Below are 19,382 nucleotides of genomic sequence, written 5' to 3' on the forward strand. Positions count from 1 at the left end.
TTTTAAACAATAAACAACAGGCACCGACAAACGGCCTTTGTTTTTAAACGTTATATAAAGTAGGGTGGGGGAAGATAGGACACCTTTTCAATCTATTTTTTCGTCCCATTTGGTAGTATGCAAAGAACGTCCAAAGAATTATAAAACCGTTTTACGGCTTCCATTAACGGTTGTTAATTGTTTAACAGCGCTCGAATACTCGCATATCATGTGCTAAAGGTGTCCCATCTCCCCCCACCCTACTATCAGTCGTGGAGAAGACCAAACAGCAAGACAATACCCAGATTCAGATATAAATATTTATTTTCAGAACTTTTTCAAGGACACACCACAAATAACCAATGGTACTCTGTTCAAGGACAAAAAAATAAATACAAACTTTTGAATGGCCACAATTTTACATATTATTCAATTTATAGATCTGGTGACAGTCCTTCTGATGCAGCTTTCACACATTTTGCCATTGTTTTTGATGCTCTTGTAATCGAATCTAAAATACAATAAAACCAAACACTGTTACAGGGGCATACCAATGTTACCAATGAAAATTTGTATATAGAGATGCTCAAATGTGATCTAAAGGTATCATCAAGGCTTTTTGAAACAAAACAGTTTCTAAAAAAAACTGGAAAAAATCCTTTTTAGTTTCTGGTAAAGAAAAATTAAAAAAAATTGAATTTGGTATAATAAATGTTTCCAGAAACTCCATTATAAAATGAATATTGCATATTCAGAATTTTACTTGATAATATAAAAAGCAGATACCTGTCATATAAAAGTCAGCAAGCACAAGTTGAGATGATGAAAGTGGTGCGTCCAACAGTTTTGGCTTTGCCAGCTGCAGGAAAATGTTTTTTTTATTATAGACAAGCTACCACAAGGCATATTTGTTTCTCCTACAACTTTAACTTGGAAATAACTAAACATAAAAGTTTGTCTGCTGGATGTAGCAACCACGCGTTTTTTCTTCCAATTAAATGTAAATATGTTTTTAAACATAAGTGTATTTAACAACTTTTGCGCTCTATCTTTTTTTTGATCTTCGCTGCCTAAATCGACAAGACAAATAAAAATTATTGTTATATTACAAGCTAATATAAACCATGCATACCTTAGCGAGTTCATGAGCCTGTTTGAAATAATTAGCACCTTCAACTGAATTATAGCGGGTTAAATTCGGGGCGATCTCACCCATACGCGACCTCATTGAATCAAGGTCGTCATACGGCAAAGTAACCCCGGCAACCTGGAAAATTTAAGGGGTGAAAAATATAAAATTTTGGAACAGATTTTTAAACCAATTGCAAATTTAGAACAATTTTAAAATTTTTTTGGGGGAAGTTTCTTTTCGTCCCACTTTTTATGGTAAAAAAGCTTGCAGGTATGAAGTGTTATATGTATTGATTATGTTAAGTATTTCTCTGTTTTATCAAGACAATAGCTTTTTGTTTTGATTTCATAATTATTGAAATACATGCTAGTTTTGTTAATAAATTTTTACTCGTCGTGTTGTAAAATGTTTAACACCAAACGAACTTAACATGAACCTAACTCTGGCAACCGTAATAAACAAAATTTGGCAGATTTTTTAAGGCATAGGTCATAGGAAACAGTATTAGGGTATAGCAAACTATTTTAGGTTACAGAAAACAGTTTTAAACTATTAAAAGGTTGAAGATATCATCAGGTGCTGATGGTTAGTTTAGATATTTCTGCTTTATCAATAGAATTTTATACTGTTTAGGTAAAATTGATTTTTATTAAAAAAACAAAAAAACACAGGTTTTGTAAAAATCTTGTGCTTAAAACTTAATTAATCAAAATAAATATAAAAACAAAAATTTTACTTCCGATAAAGCACGGATTATCTTCCAGTCCTCTCTAGCGCTTCCTGGTGGAGAAACTGCAGCCTGAGATTGTTGAGCTCTGCCCTCTGTGTTCACATATGTGGCTGATTTTTCCGTGTAAGCCGCTGATGGTAGAATGACGTCGGCAAATGGAGCAGAAACATCACCGTGTGTTCCTGATCGGACAAATGAAATTTTCAGTAATTTAGGCTGAAATTAACAAATACCAAGAATTTTAGTATGGGTATATTTGTTACAAATGTATGCTTTAATTGTATCAATATAGAGAGAAAAACATGTAATTCAAAAATATATAATTTAATTTTACTGATATAGACAAACAATGTATTGGAATATTTGTTACAAATGAATGTTTCAACAATTTAGACAACAAAATAAAGCATTACAATATTGGTAACAACTATTTACTTAAAATTTTACCAATATAGACAAAAAATGAAGTATAAGAATATCTGTTACACTGGGTAACTATAGGCTTAAATTTTCAATGTTGACAAAAAGAAAGTATGTGTATATTTGTTATAAATGTATGTTTTAACTTTACCAATTTCAACAACAAAATAGAGCATAAGAATATGTGTACAACTACTTATTTCAATTGTTCCAAGGTTAACAAAAACAGAATTTCGGAATATTTATTAAAAATATACATTTTTGTAGTAATTTTACCAATATAGACAACAAAACAGAGCATCTGTTATAAAATAATTGTTACAACTGTTTTGTGTAATTTTACCACCATGGACAAAAAAAAGTTTTAGAATATTTGTTACGTTGTATTATTACCAATATAGACAACAAAACAATCCTTTGGAAGATTTTGGCGATCCACCACTCCTCCATCTGCTCCTAGGAGGAAGAGGAGAGATGGAGGATTGCTCCGGATATGATCCGCACCTGCTTTGTACCCGAGATCTAATGCAGCCACTTGACTAGCAACCTGGATACATATTTATGTTATTTTTGCTACCAGGCAAAGTGTACTCTACTACTCTTGTATAAAAACAGTAAATTTCGTTTCTTCTGCCAAAATATGAAAACGTAGTGTTTTCTGACGTTTTGTCTGCCAAAATATAAAAAAAAACAAATCATAGTGTATTCTAGATGGTTTATAATAATCTGATGTTCATATAGTTGAACGATTCTTGTATAGTGAAATACAGTAATGATCTGGTGCTACGAAAACGTAACCAACAAAAATCAAGTCCAACCACTAGTTATTAATAGAGAAATATATTTCGCCTAAATGGCGAAATAGAATCTATTTGAATAAGAGACTGACGATGCCATTTGGGCTGAAGATGCCATTTATGTTTCTTCTGTCATAATATAAACAAAAGTTTGCCCTGACAGACAAAATACATTACAGATGCCAAATTCCCATTAACTTACCTTTTGCAAAACATTCAATACTTTCCAATCATCTGTCCCACCCCTGTTTGCTGCTGATGAGATTCTTGCTTTTTGTGCAATGGTTGATACAGCAGCGTGAACACCACCCCCATCCTGTCTGCTAAACACTTCACTACCAACAACTACAATGGGATTTTTTGCCGCTTTCAGTTTCTAAAATTAAAATTGCGTGACATTTTCAAAATTTTATAGAGCAAAAAAAATTTTTTGTGTTCCAGAATTTGTTTGACAAGATTTTTCTTTGATTTTTAGGTTCGGAAAATTCAATTCTGTTTTTTTTTCCAGGTTTTTGAATTTCAACATAATTTATTTAAGAGAGTTTTAGTTAAAAAGAGTGTTACAAAAATTGTTTGACCAGAGTTATATTCCCTTTTATAATTACAGACATAAAAACTACATAAAAATGAATATTTATTAATATTAACCCAACCTAAAAAGACAAAAAATCCATCAAATTTAGTAAGAGGTGCAAGTTAAAGGGGACCAGATTTTTTAATATAATTTTATAGCCACAATAAAAAAACAGGAAACACCGTTAAACTAAAACTTACAGCTGAAAATGGATGAGTGCCGTCAGATAATTGTTTTAATGTTTGAATAGAGTCCCCAAGATGTTCATACGAATAAGTGAGATCGACTTTACTTCCAACAACAGCAACGCTTACTTCATTGTGAATCCATCTGAAATTTTAATCGGCAGGAAACGTAAAAATTAAATTGGAAAATGCAAATGGCAGTGTTTAATTATTTTAATTTAATTTTTTGAAAAAAAGTAGATTATTTGAACTGTGCCAATTTTTACAGTATAACTAGGTAAATGTTAGTATTTGGTAGTTTTACACATCAAACATAAGTACTTTTGTGTCAAATTAAACATAAGTATGTTTGTGTGTGCTTATACAGTCTAAACCTGAATGTAACTTGCTCTATCCTCATATGGCCGGAAATTAACAGACGTTATTATCTGTTTCATACACCTCCTGCTTACGAGTTACCATGTATGTAACTTTGAGTTTTTTTTTGTGTGTGCTAACAATTTAGACAACCCATGAGTGACCACTGGGATAGAGCAATTGCCGTTAAGTGTCTTGCCTAAAACACATACGCCCACAATAGAAGCAGGGTAAAGCCTAAACCCTAAACCTCTGGGTTAGAGGCAAGTGCACTAACCTATGTGCCAAGGCGTCCAGATATATCTATGTAGAAAAACTATGTACTTAATCAGTTAGTTACTAATACACTTAGTATTTAACCGCTTACGCTTTTCGAATACGAGCGTTGAACATGGGAGCTTCATATCTCGGGTTTGTTCCAATCAAGAGAATAAGATCAGCTTCTTCTACACCAGAGATTCTCGTGTTCAGTAAATAGTTTGATCGAAGGTCCGTGCTACATGGAGAAGTTGTATAAATAAATGAATGAACGTAACATGCTTTATGCATTGGGGGAAAATGACAGTGGTTATAACACAGGTGTTCTGTTTCATGTGCTAAAATAAAAAAAATATTGTACAAATGAATAAATGATTGTATTTGTAACTTGCTTAATTTTTACATGGAAAATGACATTCGTTAAACACGGGTGTTCTGTTTCATACACCTTGTGCTGGCTTAGGTGTCTTGCCCAAGGACACATACGCTCACAATGGTAGCAGGGAAAAGCCTTGAACTCGTCACCCCTGGGTTAAAGGCAGACATGCTAACCATAGCTGTGGATAATGTAAAGTGGTGGTAAACCTAAAGTATTTTACTTCGTAACTAAACAATATAAGCTGATTTAGTATTTCTCTTTGAAATTTGAAAATAAACTAATGTTCTGCATAAAATTTTAAAAGTTTGGCACATAGCGTTGATATTACCAGAGCAAAAAATATTTTTTTATTTAACTCTTTGAAACTGTTCTTATTATTTAAAGAAGGAAAAGAAGGGAATGAACTAGAAAAATAACAATTGTTAAAACATGCTATAGATAAAAGGTGTGAGAAAGAGCTTCAGTTAAAACGCCCGACTAATTTACGAATCTTTACTGCTGTACTGTGATAATAGTAGGGTGGAGAAAGATAGGACACTTTTTCATTCTAATTTCTCGTCCCATTACATTAGGTAAGATACAAAGAACATTTAAAAAATTATAAAACCGTATCCTCACGACTCCCCACAGGCCGTTGCTAAATGTTTAAAACACGATCAGGATATTTGGATATTATGCGCAAAAGGTGTCATGTCTTACCCTATCCTACTAAATGTTTAAAAAAATGTAAAACCCATACAGAAAATCAGAAATGTTTGTCTTACCCAGATCCATCTGCTACAAACAATTCCTCTGTACATAGTCCTTCACTATCCACTCTATTAAGCAGATCTTTGAGGCACACAAGTGTTTCAGCGTCAGCAAAACCTCCAACCAAAGCTGAGATTTTTTCAGGAGATGTCGACATCAGCTGTAGAACATGGAAAGATTTAAGTTAACTTTATATAAATGTTGTTTGCTTTTATTTTTTTTTTTATACATATATAAATATATATATTTTTTTTTAGTAATACAAATTATGAGCAAATTTTTTACCAAATCCATTCTGTAAAGCATGATATTAAAAATATAAACTTTTTATTTAACTTATCAAAATGAAAAAGCATTAAATTTAATTTATCAAAAATATGTTTTTTTATTCTTTTTTTTTCTAAAAAATAAAGCTTTTTTTTCCTAAAACATGAAGCATTTTATTTATTTATCAAAAATATAAAGCAGTTTATTCAATCTTTGTGAAAAATAATTCTATTTTTTTGAAAAAAAAAGACTAATATTTGCGCTACTCATTTTGCTGTACAGCTATATACAGTAAGTTAAACAAATCAAAGAACCGTTATATCAAACTAACTAATCATTTTCTTTCAAACCTTTTCTGCAACAAGAGGCAAAGCATCCACCCACAAACACGTGCTTAGTTTGCCTTCACCATCTCTTATCATGGGCTGCGTTAATCGCTGTCGTTTTAAACCATCATACGCAAATCTAAAGAAATTCATAGGTAATTCAGTTAATTACTGGGTTAGGTTGGTTAAGTTAACTTATTAACTTAAATACAGAAATAAAGTGTCCAATATCTCATAATAAATAAATTTAGGAATACATACACATACAAGCATAATTCAGTATATTATTTGGTTAAGTTGGTTAACTTATTAATTTAAATACAGAACAAAAATTCATATAATATATATACATACAAAGCTAGGCAATATATTTAACAGAAACTTTTACAAGCATGAAATGAGAAGTATAAGCTATTGCTATTGCAATTAGTTATTCAGGTGTTTAGTATTTATTGTTTACTGTTTATAATCTTAAACTTAAAGGCACAATACAGGTTTAAGGCTTGCTGCTGCTACCATTGTTGGTGTAGCAAGACACTTAATTAACAGTAATTGTTTCACCCCAGTGGTCACATATGGGTTGTCTAAAATTCTCATCCAAACAATAATAAAAAATAATAATAATAATAAACACCCACAAGCCACAACTTACACGTGTGGTAACTCGTAACCAGACACAAGGTGTATGAAACGGTACGCCCGTTTTATAGCAACTGTCGTTTCACCGCCACGCAAGGGTAAATAAGTTTCATTTATTCATTTGTCTCTGTTGTTACCTTGTCTTATCAGATATCCATTCCTCGTTAATTTCTTCATTAAGTCTTGGTAGAATTCTCAGCACATCTCCAGTTCGTGTTGAAACAACAATGTTACTTCCAACAGCATCAAGGACATCAACGGACTCTGTTTTTCTGCAAAAAAATGTTAACTAAAAATTTGTTTTTCTGCAAAAAAGTATCATTTTAAAATTCCATGAAGAGGTTTTTGGGGTCAAGACACCCCAGGTTTAATTTTTTATTTAAAATTTATTCAATAAAAAAGGCACCCGCAATGGCTGCTTCCTTGTTTTAGAAGGTTACTTGTTTTTCATTATATATAGGTACATCAATCAAAGTGTAAAAGAGAAAAAGCATTTTTTTTTAATAATTAGCGTACCTAAGCATTAACCAAACTATTGTTATATGTGGATAAATAAAATGTACAGATTACTCACCAAAAAAAGTCTTATTGGTATCTTCAAAAAAATGTGACACATAAAGCAAAAAAACATAACTATTAAAAACCTCCATAAAAAACACAAGTATTAATATATAGTAGGGTAGGGTGGGGCATTTGGTAGTAAACATAAAAAAGGAACATTCAAAGTACTATCAACTGTATCCTCACGACACCAACAGACCGGTATTAGTTGTCTAAAACACAATCAGGATACTTAAATATTATGTGCTAAACGTATCCTACCTTTCTCCACCCTACTATAACTACTTCAAAAAAAAAAACACGCGTAGTAACAAACGTACGAAGCAATAATACAATAACTATAACAGACCTGGTCTCCCATGGTCTTGCAGTGAATGCTGATGGTTTAGCAGTGAGGGCACCAACTGGGCAGATGTCAATTACATTTCCAGAAAGTTCGGAGGTAAACATCTTTTCAACATAAGTTCCAATCTGCATATCGTTGCCACGACCTGTCGTACCTAGGTCGGAAACACCAGCTATCTCATCAGCAAATCTGTTGCAAATGTTTAGGGCGTGAAAAACTACTTTGTCTGCAAAGTTTAGGTAAATTTTAAGGTAAGGGTGTGAACTATTTTGTTTGCAAACTTGCAAAACTGTTTTTGGCTTGCAAAACTATTTTGCTTGCGCACTATTTTGCTTGCAAGTCAGATTGTAACCAAAAATGTAGGTCCCATTGTGCACGCATAGGAAACTGCCCCCAATATTGTGACCTTCTGTTATGTAAGAGAGCACAGCCCTAATGATTGAGGTCATATTATTAATTAGCATAGTTTTAGTTTTCAATTTACCATGTGGTTGTGTAAATATAGCATTGCACAAATATTTTATAATAATGTAAATAGTGTTAGGGTAATGCAGGGTAAAATATGTAAAACTGTCAGGAACTCCGGGTAATGCAATTTATTTTATTAGTATTTGTCAGGCTAAAAATTAGAGCTTAACCATTACCAGCAAGATATGTCATAAGCATAATGTTAGAGGTTCCAGTTTTGAACAGAAGTGACACAAGATGTTTTAGCACCAAGTTTGAAATAAATAGCTTTTACCCTGCTGTTAGCTTACGTTTCAATACAAAAAGCATAGTACAGTCAAGTTTAAAATAAAGCTCTAAAAACAGATTCGCCTATGAAGTAGTCTACACTCTACAGGGTTTCATTTGATTACTTTGCAATTCGCATTTCAAATCTAACTTAAAATTAATATACACCAGAATGTATGAAATGTACCATAAGTAAACTTTTAAGTTTTTTTAAATTTTTTTTGTTTTTCTCAAGAATCTTAACGAACCTGACACATCTTGTGCATTGAATACACCTGGTCATAATTGTTTTAATCAGAGGTCCGATGTTTTTATCCTCAACTGCTCTTTTCGACTCGAGGAATCGGCTTCTATCTGAACCAAACATCATTGATTGATCCTAAAAATGAAATCATAAAATTTAAAAACTTATTGGCTGTGTTATTTTGTTGCAGATACATTTTGGGAAGGACTGTGAACAAACAGTTAATGTAAAGTTTAGTAGTTTACTTATTTATTAATTATTTAATTAATCCTTTAAAGCAACTTAGTAACTATTCATTAAAACTGGTCACCAGGTATAAAACTTAATTTAAGACAATAAAACATTTATTTAAATAAACAAAAATGGGGCATAACAGTTTTTGAGAAACAGAGCTTTACATAAAATAGTTCGCTTTCATTTAATCTCTATTTTATTTCTATGCCCTTTAGTTTCGTAAACAGTTCTAGATGCGCTATGTAAGGGTGTTGGTGATATAAGCATAAATTATATTATTGTATAAGAGATACCTGCAAGTCGCATTCACCACCTTGATCACATATTGGGCAATCAAGTGGATGGTTAGCAAGCAAAAACTCCATCACCCCTTCCCTTGCTTTCTTGGAAACATCAGAGTCTGGCTTAATTCTCATTCCTTTCATTACCGGCATTGCACATGAGGCTTGAGGCTGGTTTAATTAACGCAATGATTATGTTTACAAACTTTTGGTTTTACACACAATAGTTTTAAATTTGTCTTGTGTACCACGAATAATTTAAGTTAAACAATGAACCAAATATGTAATAAAATGACTTTAATTTCTTAACTGCCATGCATTTTTCCAGAAACTATAATATACATAACTGTTGTATAAAAATTTTGGTCCCAAAATGGCGCCTAAATTTAATTTTCCACACAAACACTAGTTTGGGGAAAATTATACAGTGAAAATCAGTGAGGGACTTTTTTTAAACCAAGTTTTACTGGTCACCAGATTACTCAATGCCAATGACCAAACAAAAATGTAAATTACGCTAAGTAAAAGCAAAGCATTCAACCTTAGGTGATTTTTCAATCTCCACCAGACACATTCTGCAGTTTCCAGCGACTGACAGACGATCATGATAACAAAACCTTGGAATTTGAATCCCAGCTATTTCACAAGCTTGCAACACTGTACTACCTGTATAGAAATTGTATATTTTACCACAGGCATTATTAATGATGCCGTGGCGAAGTGGTTAGTGCAACTCCCTCTAACCCAGGGGTAATGGCAATGGGTTCAAGGTTCGTCAATGCTATTATATTATGCCTGTGGGCAAGACACTTAACGACAATTGCTCCAACCCAGTGGTCACAAAGTAACATACATGGTAGCTAGCAAGCTGGCATAAGGTGTATGAACACTCGTGTTATAAGTTATAACGACTGGAGTTTACCGGCCATTCCAAGATAAAGCAAATTACATTCATTCAATATAGCCTAGTCAAATAAACTGTTCTTACTTGAATTGCAGTTTATGTTACATAGATACTTACAAAATAAACTCCTACAAAATAGCCAAATATTTACCTGGTTCCACCCACACAGATTGGTCGTTAACAAATACTTCAATACGATTATCTGTGCTCTGTGTCCTTGTACTTGTGGCAATAACTGTATGATAAAATTAAAATGTAAGGGGGAATTTTATTTTATTGAATTTATTACATATATATTCGGCACAAGTAAAGAATCCTCGGTGCTAGTGAAGAATCCTCCCCCCCCCTTATTTGCTAACCACTAACCCCTAAAAGCACTAACCCCTAACTTTTAACCCCCATAATCACCAACCCCCTAACCATCAACCCCTATAACCACCAACCTCTAACACCTTCCATCAGCCTATTCTGCTATGTATTGGAGGATTCTTCACTAGTGCCGAATCCTTCAGTACATTACAGATTAAGCTGATAAAAAGTGTTAGAGGGGTATATGGGGCTACTAGATAACGTAGGAACAGGATTGTTCACTGCCAATATATTTTATATTAATCAAACTTGCCAGTTTTTGAAGTGACACCTTGAACAGAACGGTTCAAAGCAACTGTGTGCAATTTTTGAAAACCAGCTCTCAACATCTTTAGGTCTTGTTCGATTCAACAAGGTACTGGAATACCTTTAACCATCTGCAGTTTTTACAAAATAAAAAAACAAAACTGCCCGCTGTAGAAATCAAATATAAAAAAATTGTCGGTGCTGAAGAGCCGCATATACTACAAAATAAAACGACTTAATACCAGGCCACCAGCAAAAATACACAGGACGCAGTGACTTGCACGGATGTCAGTTAATTTTGTGATAGTCTGGAAAGAATGACCTTCATTGTCTTACATAAGAGCGACTGGAAAATCCAAAACACAGTATACTCAATACTGTATGTCTGTACCGTTCACAGACAACAGGCTACTGCAATCGCCTGCCCTCTGTTAGTTTTTTTTCTGGTTCGCAGCGCCACATACCGAAACATATTTAATAACCCAATAGAAATTGTGAAAGTATTAATGCTATGTCACTTGTTTTATTTGTGTAGAATCCGCACGGGTCTGTAGACCCCTGTTGCTTGGCTTTGGCCTGCAATGTACTATTAGAAGCATGGTCATAGTGGGACCCTGCATGTTCTCTTAGCGACACAGGAAAAATTTTGGATACTGAGGGACCAAGCCTTAGTTCGAACAGTTTTACGGGACTGCAGAAAGTGTCGTTTTTGGAACGCAATGGTTGGGGAACGGAGGATGGCACCTCTAGCTTGCGGTGGAACAAGAATCAGATTCACCAGGCAATGCAACCAGAAGTGGAATGGCACTTCAACCCCCCTGCTGCAAGTCACCAAGGTGGTGTGTGGGAGCGTATGATACGGTTCGTTCGTAAGATCATATTAGGCTCTCTTGTCGGGGACGGAATGCTGAGCGACTTCGGTTTGCTTACCTTAATGACCGAAGTTGGGCGTATATTAAATGACCGATCACCCACGCCTGTGAGCGATGACCCTATAGCCATTAACCCCAAGTAGGCTATGCTGCTTACAGGTTCAGTGAGTGGCACCTTTCCTCTAGATGAGTTCGTGAAGGCGGACGGCTATCAAAAGTCATGGCGGCTTACTTAATTGCTCGCGGATCAATTCTGGGATCGTCGGCTCAAGGATTACCTGCCGCTGCTACAACCTAGACAAAAATGGTTGCAGCGAACCGAGAACTTTGCTGTCGATGAAGTCGTCCTCATTAAGGACGAGAATCTCAAACGTGGACAATGGCCGAAAGGGATAGTCGTGCTATGCTATCCTGATCGTGAAGGGATGTTACGACGAGTGCGTGTATGAACTGCGACTGCAGTGATAGATCGAGACATTCGTAAACTGTGCTTACTAGAAGCACACCCACAGCCTATTATGAAGCCCTATTCCTTTAAGAATTTTCAGTGTGTAGGCCTTAAAGAAACACGCACTTTCCTTCCTTTCTTGCATGATCCTCCATTTTAGTATGTGCCTATTGTACGTACAAAACGGTTGTTTATTCCACCACGTGATGGAAATGACCTCGTGCAAACTTGAAAAGCATTTAAGATAGAAAGTACCATGGCTGATTACCATGGGGTTTTCCATCGGAAAGATTGTTTTTTTTACATCTTATGGTGGGATATGCCATCATCGATGGAACCACCCCTACACTCAGTAAATTCCACACCTAGGGCTATATTGCAATTTACAGTGTAATTGCTTTTATACCCAAAGACCAAACAGTTTATAATATCTTGCTATGTTTTATTCCTTTTTCTGGTTTACAAGTAGGCTACACGATACAGGATTGGGCAAAAGCTTACTCGACGGCCGAGTCCGCCATGAACCTATAGACTGACCTTGAGGTCTCAGTGCCGATAGTGGCGTTATTAGTTCTCGTTCTCCTAATTGTGTTCGTGAAAAAGCGAATTATATACCAGATAAAATCACGTGACAGCAGCGCCACGCCATGCAATAAAATGCTGGAAACGATTCGTTTTCATAAGAATAGTCTGCCATGAGATAAGTCGTATCCGCAGTGTTGACATTGATTAACGGAGTATTGTGGTTTGGTGATGTGACGTCACTTTAAGCGTCGACTTGCAACATACTTTGCTTGCAATGGACCTAATTAAAACGACTGTCGTTTTCCCGAGCACGCGGAGAAAAGCAAATTCCAATTAATCAAACCGAATAAATTCTCAATTTCTAGTTTATACAGTTACATCCAAATATTTTCACACAGCATGCATGTAAGCCAATTCGAAATAGACGGTTAAAATACATTGCCATTATTGAACGGTGTCATGAAGTGAAAGCGCGTTAACGATGTCCCGATCTTGATTTAGACCAACTTTAAATTGATCAACCGTCACTTTGCCATCTTGATCCTAAACACAAGAATTTTCCATAAAATGTGAATGTAGTACTGTGTGGTAAAATGGGATGCCGTTAGCCCTTATAATCCATATTTTCTGATAATGTTTTTTTTACAAAGAACAACCCTCGTTTAGAGCCGCTGAGCTACAGGTATATAATTCTGTAAATATTCGTGGTTACAAACGATACCTTTTCTATCAAGTTATATAATTTTTCAGTTCGTTTTTCAGCAGTGTTTTCATCATCGGGTAGTGGTACGTGATTAGCCTTAAAACAAAACAAAAAAAGTTATGCAGCAATACGAAGTGCGACTTTATAAATGTATTGATTGTAAGTCAATATACATACGATCATGGAGAAAACGGAATCTTCGACTAATTGCATTTTTTCCTTCGTTATGAACCCCGTATGGTCGATATCACGTACATGAAAAGCCCCTAGAGATAAAAACAAAACCACGTAACAACTTTATTGTGATTGACTAGTAAAGCTACGTACATTTGAGTTTTTCTTCCTTCGTTCCTCGCGCCAGAAGGCTAGTTACTTTAATAAAACTTTCAAAATTAAGAGACGCATCCTCTTCTAAATCCATCCCATTAAAAATAAACTTTGTAAAATTTTCGGCATCTCCGGCCGGAAAGAAACCTTCGGCAATCGCTTGGAAGCGCGCCATTGTAAACTTTCCGCTGGGGCAATCCCTTTTAAACCCTTTGTACCACTGTGCTACTTCGGCAGGAGTGACTATAAACATAAGTATTATATTTTTAATCTGTAGTAAAACTTAATGGACTTGTAAGTACTATTGAAAGGCACCTAAACCCAAAAAACACTTAATATACTTTTATGTGATTAAATAGTACCATGGGGTAAGATGGAATACCATATCAAATGGGACGAGAAATGTCCCATTCTACCCCACCGTACCATACTCACAAGTATTGTATTCCATAAAGTTTCTTAGCAAAATACTCACAATTTGTTTCCGCACTTAATCGAGCAATTTCATGTTCTGACAGACTTTGAGTACTTTCTTGATTTCCCATCGCGGTTACACAATTAGAAAGACAAACTTAGGTAGCAATACAATACACAATATAGATAATAAGCAGCCTGTATGCGCACGAGCTATATAGAACCGGCAAACGAACGGATACACCGTCGGAAATAATTTGTTAATGCGTGTTTGCTCCCGAAAGGAAATGTAAGAATTGCGTGTATTGTTTACAAAAATGTTATTGCTGTACATGATGAACAATTGTACCTACAGCAATGTTGATTATTAAAAAATACAAAACTCAATCTATATCGATACTTCCCAAGGGGGGTTATTATACATAAGAAGTTGGACATCCTTCAACATTGTTAAAGACGAAAATCGATTAACACATCGTTACTGTATCGTTAATTTATTTTATTACAAAATTAAAGAAACACGATTCGCAGAAAACAGAAATTAATAATATAATACAATTATACTCCACAACAGTAAAACGACCACAAAATTAGAACTGAAACATAATTGAACGGTTCAGCTTCCCAAGTACGTACATTATTTAGCTCTGGTGACAGAAAAAATCTTCGCTAGTGCAAGAAATAGTGCGCAGTATTGTTAACACTTGATAGCGATAATGGTGTTAATAAAATGCGTGCGATATAAAATGAACAAAAGCCGTTGATGTTTTGCGCATGATTATAAACGCTGCCGCTGGTTAAACAAGCGACACCACCGTGGTAATATATGGCAAACCGTATACTGGTTTAATTATTAACCGGGCATAGAGCCAAGATATAATAGCTGCGTAAAAGTATGGAATGTGACGTAGTTTTGGCGTGACAAGGTCAATATTGTTAAATTATTAATAATTTCATAAAAGCTTGTTGTAAATTTTCAATATCTCGAAATATAAAAATAGAACACAAGTAGTCACAATGACAACATCAAACAGAGAGGGTATATGAGACATAATAGGATATTGTGTTAAAAAATATATATCGACCCTTATTGTAAACTCAGCTACACACGGATACAGCTCGTTTTATCGGTAAACGCCGTGAGAGGTTCTATTAGATTCTAAGGTTCAAGAAAATCTATAATTACTACATTAAGTTGCGAATAGGAATGGGCTTATTTTCGTGCTTGTCCGTGGTTGGCATACGATCGTTAGCCGATGAATAATTTATGCCGTTTTACCCAAGCGTGTTGGCTTAAGCCAGATATATGTTCCAACATGAGGCGCGTAACGCTACTGATTAATTTCGTGTACATGGTTTTGGTGGAGTAGACGGTAAAGGTTAGAATAGTAGGGTGGGGTAAGATGGAACATATTTTTATTCTTTTGTCGCATTTGGTAGTAAACAAATAATATTTTCAGAGTTGTATAACCGTTGACCCGCGACTCTTAAAGAGCGTTGGTAATTGTTTAAAATAGAATCAGGAAACATTGGATTCAGGTGTTGGCGGCATCCCATCTTACCCCACAGTACTGCACTCTTTGGCTTTTGTAAAAGGTGTGTTTGTATATATGATAAATGACATCAAGTGTAAAGTGTATAATATATGAAAAACAACATCATATAGAAAGTACAGACATATCAATATTACCGTTTTGTAAAAATCCAATAAAAAGTACTGAAATGTGGAATAAAAGATAAAACGCATATTCACATAAAGAATTATAAACCCTTTACTTTTATCTTCACCAATACATTGCCAGATTATAACACGCTATATGTATTTTAAACCAAACCATCGTAGATAGAAAGAGCTTGTACGATAGAAGGATCACTTTTTGCACCAACTAAAAATTCATCTTTTGTTAATTTCCCATCTTTATTCTGCAAAAAAATAAAGCAAAATAAGAAAGATTCATAATTTTATTTACTTTAAATACATATATAACCATTTTAATGTTGTAATGATAAGCCATAAAAAGGAAACTAAAAAATTCAACAATACCATATTTTAAAATAACTATACTTTTTTTGCTTCTTAAAATAGTCTGTAAAAGGTCGAGTATGAAAAAAAAATTCAATTTGTCCTATTATTTACTATTCTGTTTTACCAATATTCACAAATACAATTCAGACTTCACTTAATATTTTCCATTTTACCATTGTTGTCACACCAGTGTTTGTTATCTTATACAATTTATGTTTTGTTTGTCTTCATACAATACACCGCATACAAAAGGCGTTGTTTAATAACGCTGTCAATCGTTAGCAAAAGAACAATTCTGCCAAAGATAGTCAATATAAATAACTTTACCTTGTCCATCACTTTAAATATTTTTTCCACTCGCTTTTGGGGCGTGTTTTCTTCTGCGGGTAAATTCACAGCATCTCCCTGTGTATTTATGAATATTTAAACAGGCTAATGGAAATAATTGCTTAATCCGAGAATTTGAATGAGAAATTTATTTATTCTATACAAGCCAAGCGTAAGTGAATTAGTTGTAGACCTACTTACCACCATTGCGAAAATAGCTTCAACAATATTTAACATTTCATCTTTGGTAATAAATCCATCATTGTCAAGATCATATAACTGGAATGCCCCTGAAAATATTTTCTTCTTAACTTTATTACAGTTAGGTGATGATAGGTCTGATATTTAGTGAAGTAATGAACTGGTTGGCTACATAGAACTACTATTTTTAGAATAGGTAATGAAATCTGGGATGACATTGTTAAAGTTAAATTACACCAATAGTTATCAAACATAGGAAAACTTATGGATAATGTAATGTGATGAATGCAACAGACAGTTGCTTCGGTTTTTTGTATAGACACATAGAACTGTTTTTCCTTAAAACTAGAGATTGCTAAAACAAATTGTGTCAGCCTGATCTCATAAACGAGTTACAGGTACCGCTTAAAAATCAACAGAATGCCTGATGTTGGCTACTATATCTATTGCACTAAAAAAAATTAACCTCATGCCTACCCGTTTTGTTTTTGTAACACAAAACAGAATGAATAAGAATGAAAAATTACTATGTTTTAGTGTTAAAAAGAATTTGTAATTCTCCATAATAGTGGATCACTATTTAATATCTGTGTCTGTTTTACACCGAACATGGTGGCTCCATTCGTAACAGTTGCTAAGCAAGTTACAACATGTAGTACTTATAGTACTTTACTTTGGAAAGTTTGTTTGCCAATATCTAAAATACATACTGGTACACAGACATTCTTGTTTACAATCAATCAAACATGTTATTATGCTATGGTTGGGGGTTCATTTTCTGTGACTTAATTAGTACTTCGATCTTAGTCTTATAGAAATAAGTTGTCATTTAAGCACATTAGAGTGATTTAATTGATTAATAAAGGTAACTAAATTGAAAATTGAAATAAAATACCGCTTGAATAAAAGGTTAATTTAATTATGAAGCCTTTAATATTTTTTGCTTGCTACATTGTATGTTAGATGTGCTACTAGAAACTATGGCAATAGCATGCAACACTGCACATGGTCACATGAGCAAAATGTTAGGGGTTTCTGGATTGACATAATATGTTTTAGCACCCCAGTTTTAAATCTAAATGCGAGTGTTTGTATAAGTGGTACAGTCAATGTATTTTGCATTTGCAACTTCAATCAATGAGGTTTTGTTCGTTTGTTGACTATGAATGTTATTGTATTTCAGTGATATTACCTCAAATTTGTTAAAAAATAACGTTTCCCCAAAAAATTGTCCAAAAAAACACCAAATAAATTTTAATAACATACAGTGAAGTTTCTCATCCAGGGTTCCACGAGATGTAACACTCAGCGCAATAATAAACTCCTCAAATTCCACTGTACCATCTTTATTATCATCAAATGTTGTAAACACCAATTTCGCGAACTTTGCTGAATTTCCCTGCAACAATTTTGGGTATTTTACTTTAGTACAGCCGTACAGGTATGTAAACACATACAGGTATGTAAATAACTGTTTGCATTTTAGTATTCACCAAGACAGAAACATAGTTTTTGGGAATAATTATTACTCAAATTTTACAGAAGAGTTACCAAGAAGGCAGTTTTTGAGAACTGTTTATTTTTAAATGGCTGACAATTTAGACAATCCATTTGTGACCACTGGGTTGGAGGAATTAACGTGAAGCGTACTGCTGAGCCTTGAACCCATAACCTGTGTGTTAGAGGCAGGCTCCCCAACCACTGTGCCACGGCATTGGACATAAATGTGGAGTATATACTCCAGCTAATAGTATGGGTTATTAAATAACCTGCGGAAAGAATTGACGATAAATTCCTTGAAATTCTTCATATGACAGTTTGCCAGTTGGACAATCATGCAGGAAACCTTTATGCCACTGATGTAGTTCAGCTTCTGTGACTGAATAACATTTAAAAAGTTAGTTGTATTAAATAACATTGATGAATGGAAACAATCAAGACAAATGGCAGCAGCAATACACAGATAAGCAGAAATACGGGTAGCTAATGAAGAATCCTCCCCCTATGTATCTGCTAACCACTAACCAATAATTCTAACCCCTCCTATAAGTTACAACCCCTAACTACCAACCTCTAACACTTTCCACTAGACTAATCTGTAGTGTACCGAAGGATTCTTCATTAGTGCCCAATGTGGCATATTTCCAAGCAATATTTTTAGAAGGTCTTAAGCACACTGTAACATTTTAATAAGTTTAATAATTGAATTCAAAACTTACATTTAGTCTGTTTGGTTAATTTCTCTAAAACTTCAGGTTTTAGCTTGCTTTTTCTGTTACCCATGTTTATTCAAATCCACAGTGTCAAATTATGATTGATTTAGTCTATAGTAGGCTGTAAAAAGGAGTTCAAATGTTCAGTTCATAAAATAATAAATTAAAAGATAAATAGGAAAAATGAATAACAACATAAAAGTAGCCCATGGGGTGAGTAAATACAACTTTAAAACTCTTAGCCAAACTTTAGATTACTGTTACTTTCATACAGTACTTCCTGAATCACTCACTACCACCATAGTTGTCTATGCTACCACTGTGATGCAACCGACTGATGTTTACTTTACACACTACACACGGTATTTGCCAAACGGTTAGCTTAGCACTCAATTGCCCCTGTAGATCCTTTTTTGCCATAGATCCTTAGGAGAGAGCTGATGCAATCTCTTTCAACAGTCACGTGACCGAAAGGCGATCCCATTTACTAGTGTAGTCAATGGAATCCAGGGCGTTTTATGTAGGTTTTCCTCGTTTTTTTGACTCAATTTAGAGTTACAGGGAAAACCATTTCCAAATATGTACACACATATATATATATTTCGAAATATAT

At 34.3% G+C, this 19,382-nt stretch overlaps 3 protein-coding genes across 3 annotated transcripts; all 3 read right to left on the reverse strand.

Moving 5' to 3' along the window:
• Window positions 1-285: 285 nt before the first annotated feature.
• LOC100185471 (NADH-ubiquinone oxidoreductase 75 kDa subunit, mitochondrial-like) lies at window positions 286-10,918 on the reverse strand. Its single transcript, XM_002121650.5, has 17 exons — window positions 10,721-10,918; window positions 10,250-10,333; window positions 9,736-9,860; window positions 9,207-9,365; window positions 8,684-8,814; window positions 7,704-7,889; window positions 6,931-7,065; window positions 6,179-6,293; window positions 5,576-5,721; window positions 4,542-4,670; window positions 3,833-3,962; window positions 3,261-3,434; window positions 2,655-2,808; window positions 1,848-2,023; window positions 1,112-1,246; window positions 766-838; window positions 286-490 (listed from the first exon to the last, which is right to left on the reverse strand). The coding sequence occupies exons 1-17, from the start codon at window positions 10,794-10,796 to the stop codon at window positions 414-416; spliced, it is 2,205 nt and encodes a 734-aa protein (XP_002121686.1). The 5' UTR covers window positions 10,797-10,918; the 3' UTR covers window positions 286-413.
• A 1,987-nt stretch (window positions 10,919-12,905) lies between these two features.
• On the reverse strand, window positions 12,906-14,249 carry LOC100180757 (neuronal calcium sensor 1-like). The gene is made up of 5 exons (XM_002126299.3): window positions 14,064-14,249; window positions 13,589-13,831; window positions 13,439-13,527; window positions 13,280-13,357; window positions 12,906-13,101 (listed from the first exon to the last, which is right to left on the reverse strand). The coding sequence occupies exons 1-5, from the start codon at window positions 14,131-14,133 to the stop codon at window positions 13,003-13,005; spliced, it is 579 nt and encodes a 192-aa protein (XP_002126335.1). The 5' UTR covers window positions 14,134-14,249; the 3' UTR covers window positions 12,906-13,002.
• Window positions 14,250-14,486: 237 nt separating this feature from the next.
• LOC100183109 (neuronal calcium sensor 1-like) lies at window positions 14,487-18,895 on the reverse strand. The gene is made up of 6 exons (XM_002126407.5): window positions 18,776-18,895; window positions 18,326-18,435; window positions 17,823-17,955; window positions 16,557-16,645; window positions 16,356-16,433; window positions 14,487-15,925 (listed from the first exon to the last, which is right to left on the reverse strand). The coding sequence occupies exons 1-6, from the start codon at window positions 18,837-18,839 to the stop codon at window positions 15,827-15,829; spliced, it is 573 nt and encodes a 190-aa protein (XP_002126443.1). The 5' UTR covers window positions 18,840-18,895; the 3' UTR covers window positions 14,487-15,826.
• Between the last annotated feature and the right edge of the window lie 487 nt (window positions 18,896-19,382).

This window comes from Ciona intestinalis, chromosome 9 (genome assembly GCF_000224145.3).
Source record: "Ciona intestinalis chromosome 9, KH, whole genome shotgun sequence".
Taxonomy (NCBI): Eukaryota; Metazoa; Chordata; class Ascidiacea; order Phlebobranchia; family Cionidae; genus Ciona; species Ciona intestinalis.